At 44.2% G+C, this 2,985-nt stretch overlaps 1 protein-coding gene across 1 annotated transcript; it reads left to right on the top strand.

Annotated features, from left to right (window-relative positions):
- Positions 1-219: 219 nt before the first annotated feature.
- LOC110026846 (cytochrome P450 734A6-like) lies at positions 220-2,592 on the top strand. The gene is given in 6 exon segments (XM_020728021.1): positions 220-638; positions 725-948; positions 1,042-1,295; positions 1,383-1,513; positions 1,516-1,769; positions 1,865-2,592. Coding segments are annotated over 6 exon segments (1,626 nt in total). The 5' UTR covers positions 220-307; the 3' UTR covers positions 2,297-2,592.
- Positions 2,593-2,985: the final 393 nt, after the last annotated feature.

The following is a 2,985-nucleotide window of genomic DNA, read 5'->3' on the forward strand; positions in this document are numbered from 1 at the left end:
TAAATAACTCACAATGTCCTTGCTTTTGTATACATATTGAAGCGAGAAAAATCGTTGAGCTGATGTAACGAAGAGAGCATTTCCTTCAAGAAAACAACAAGAACATATTAAAGACCAAGCAATAAAAAAGCCTCGTCAGTCACAAGGAGAATTTGGCCTCAGCTAATAAATAAACAACCAAGTCAGCGTATTCTCTTATTCCCATTATCAATCCACCTGTTTTATAAATACTCACAACACACCTTTCCTCCCCGTTAAAGAGAGATACAGGCCAATTAATTAACTCAAGAAAAGAGAGCCGAAAGAAATGATGAAGGTCTTAGCATGGACATTCTCTTCAAGCTTCCTCCACCTCTACCCTCCAAAGCTAACATTTTGTTTACTCTTCTTCTTCCTCTACATCCTCCTTCACCTTACCATCATGGCTTTTCGTTTTCTCTGGCTCAAACCTAAGAAAACAGAGCATTTTTTCTGGAACCAAGGCCTTCGTGGCCCTCCTTATCGCTTTCTCTTCGGCAACCTCGGCGAGATGGTTTCCATGATGCTTGCAGCCTCCTCCAAACCCATGAGACCTCCCTTCTCTCACAACATCCTTCCTCGCGCTCTCTCCTTCTATCACCACTGGAAGAAAGCTTATGGTTAGAAAACTTGTTATTTTACATCAAACTCCCTGTTTTGCATCTTTGATGAAGGAATCTAGCGAGTTAATTAACGTGCATTACAGGATCAACCTTTCTGTTATGGTTCGGTCCAACCCCACGGCTCACCGTCGCCGATCCCGACCTTATTAGAGAAATCTTCGTCTCCCGGGCGGCGGATTTTGACCGTTATGAAGCCCACCCTCTCATCCGACAGCTTGAAGGTGAAGGACTTGTTAATCTCCGCGGTGCCAAATGGGCTCTTCACCGGAAGCTTATTTCTCCAGTCTTCCATATGGAAAACTTACAAGTAATTAAACCATTCAAACAACATGAATTAAAAGATCATTACTTTTTGTCTATTTTCATTCTCCTCCATCTGAAAAATTGAATCTTTCCACAGCTGTTAATGCCGGCAATTGGGGAGAAGATGTCTGCCATTCTGGATAAGCTCTCCGAAGCAGCGGCGATGCCGGGGTCTTCAGGAGAGGTGGAGCTGGATGTAGCAGATTGGTATCAAAGCCTAACGGAAGAAGCCATTACTCGAGCGACATTTGGCCGTAGCTATGATCAAGGCAAAGCTGTGCTCAAGTTGCAGACGAAACTCATGGTTTTTGCAGCCGAAGCCTTTAACAGAGTCTTCATTCCTGGATACAGGTACTTGATTTTAATTAAGGTTTTTGAAAAATTACATTTTGTCATCAGATTAACCGTTGCTGATGAGAAATTTTGATCTGTGGATAGATATTTGCCAACTGAGAAGAACAGGAGAAGATGGAAGCTGGATAAGGAAATCAGAGAGAATCTATTGAGTTTGGTTGGTTGTCGGCGAGAGGAGAGAAAGCAGGAGGCGGCGGCTGCGCCGGCGGCCGCCGGCCCGCCGGCGAGGCGAAGGATTTGCTCGGTCAAATGACAGCTGCGGCGGCGGCGGACATCACTATTAACGATATCGTGGAGGAATGCAAGACCTTCTTCTTCGCGGGTAAGCAGACCACTACAAATCTGCTGACTTGGACCACCGTTCTTTTAGCCATGCATCCGGAATGGCAGGACCTGGCACGTGATGAGCTCCTCAAAGTCTGCGGCTCACGTGATGTGCCCTCCAAAGACGACCTCCCAAAACTAAAGACGGTAAATAATTATTAATCAATAATTAATTATTAATTTCCCTATAATTAATTGTTAACGAATTACGAAAAAGAGCTTTTGACGTGTTGGAATTTCAGCTGGGAATGATTGTGAACGAGACGCTGAGACTGTACCCGCCGGCGGGGGCCACCATCAGGAGAGCGAACGTGGAGCTAGGAAGGTACGTTGTCCCGCGAGGCACTGAGATATTGGTACCAATCATAGCCATTCACCACGATGCCGGGCTGTGGGGCCCGGATGCGGCCCGTTTTAACCCGAACCGTTTCGCCGAGGGAGCGAGCCGGGCGGCCCGACACCCGAATGCATTCATGCCTTTTGGTCTAGGTCAGCGCATGTGCGTCGGTCGGGGCCTCGCCGTGCTTGAGGCCAAGCTAGCGCTCGCCGCCTTGCTTCGCCGCTTCGAGATTCGTATATCGCCCAAATACGTGCATGCGCCGACGGTTCTGATGATGTTGTATCCACAGTATGGTGCGCCTGTGATTTTCCGTCCGATCAGCGCAGCTCGATGATGTGAAATGACGGAAATGCCACTAGGAAAAAAAAATGAAGTAGGAGTTTTTATTTATTTATTTATTTTACTTTCAATTGTTTTATTATAAGAATTTTTTTGTTAAATTAATGCAAATGTCAAAGAGGAGGAACACCCATCTGTTATGTTGTATGGAATTGTTTTGTAATTATGTAAGATTGTTGGGTGTTCTCTCTTAGCAATGTAGGATTATAAATATCGGTTTGCATTTCTAGGCAGATGTGTTATTTTACAAACGAGTTATCTAATTTTCTGAACTGAAAATAAAATTGAATTGGGTGGATTCTAAACGATCTATTACTATCACGGTACTGTCAGTCATCCTTAATTATCGAATCGATCATGGCATGGAGCGATTTTTGTGTACTTTGTTTGGACGGTGCTGCGTCCGAATAATAGTCACAGCTCTGTGTGCAGACAACTTATGCAAAAAAATTTCCATAGCATGACCCCAAGTCATGCATTTCCATCAACCTCAGGTTGACCCGACCAGCCTTCACGACCCTAGGTCAGTCTTCCCTCTAATACAGTTAAATCTATCGTGTTCATGGTTCATTTAACTATAAATTTAATTATTTTTTATGCAATTATCTAAAATTAGGTGTTCCACATGAATTTCTTCAAACGAAATAGTATAAAAATGCTGCGCCTGCCACATAAAACCACGTT

Source organism: Phalaenopsis equestris, unplaced genomic scaffold (assembly GCF_001263595.1).
Source record: "Phalaenopsis equestris unplaced genomic scaffold, ASM126359v1 Scaffold000402, whole genome shotgun sequence".
Lineage (NCBI taxonomy): Eukaryota > Viridiplantae > Streptophyta > Magnoliopsida > Asparagales > Orchidaceae > Phalaenopsis > Phalaenopsis equestris.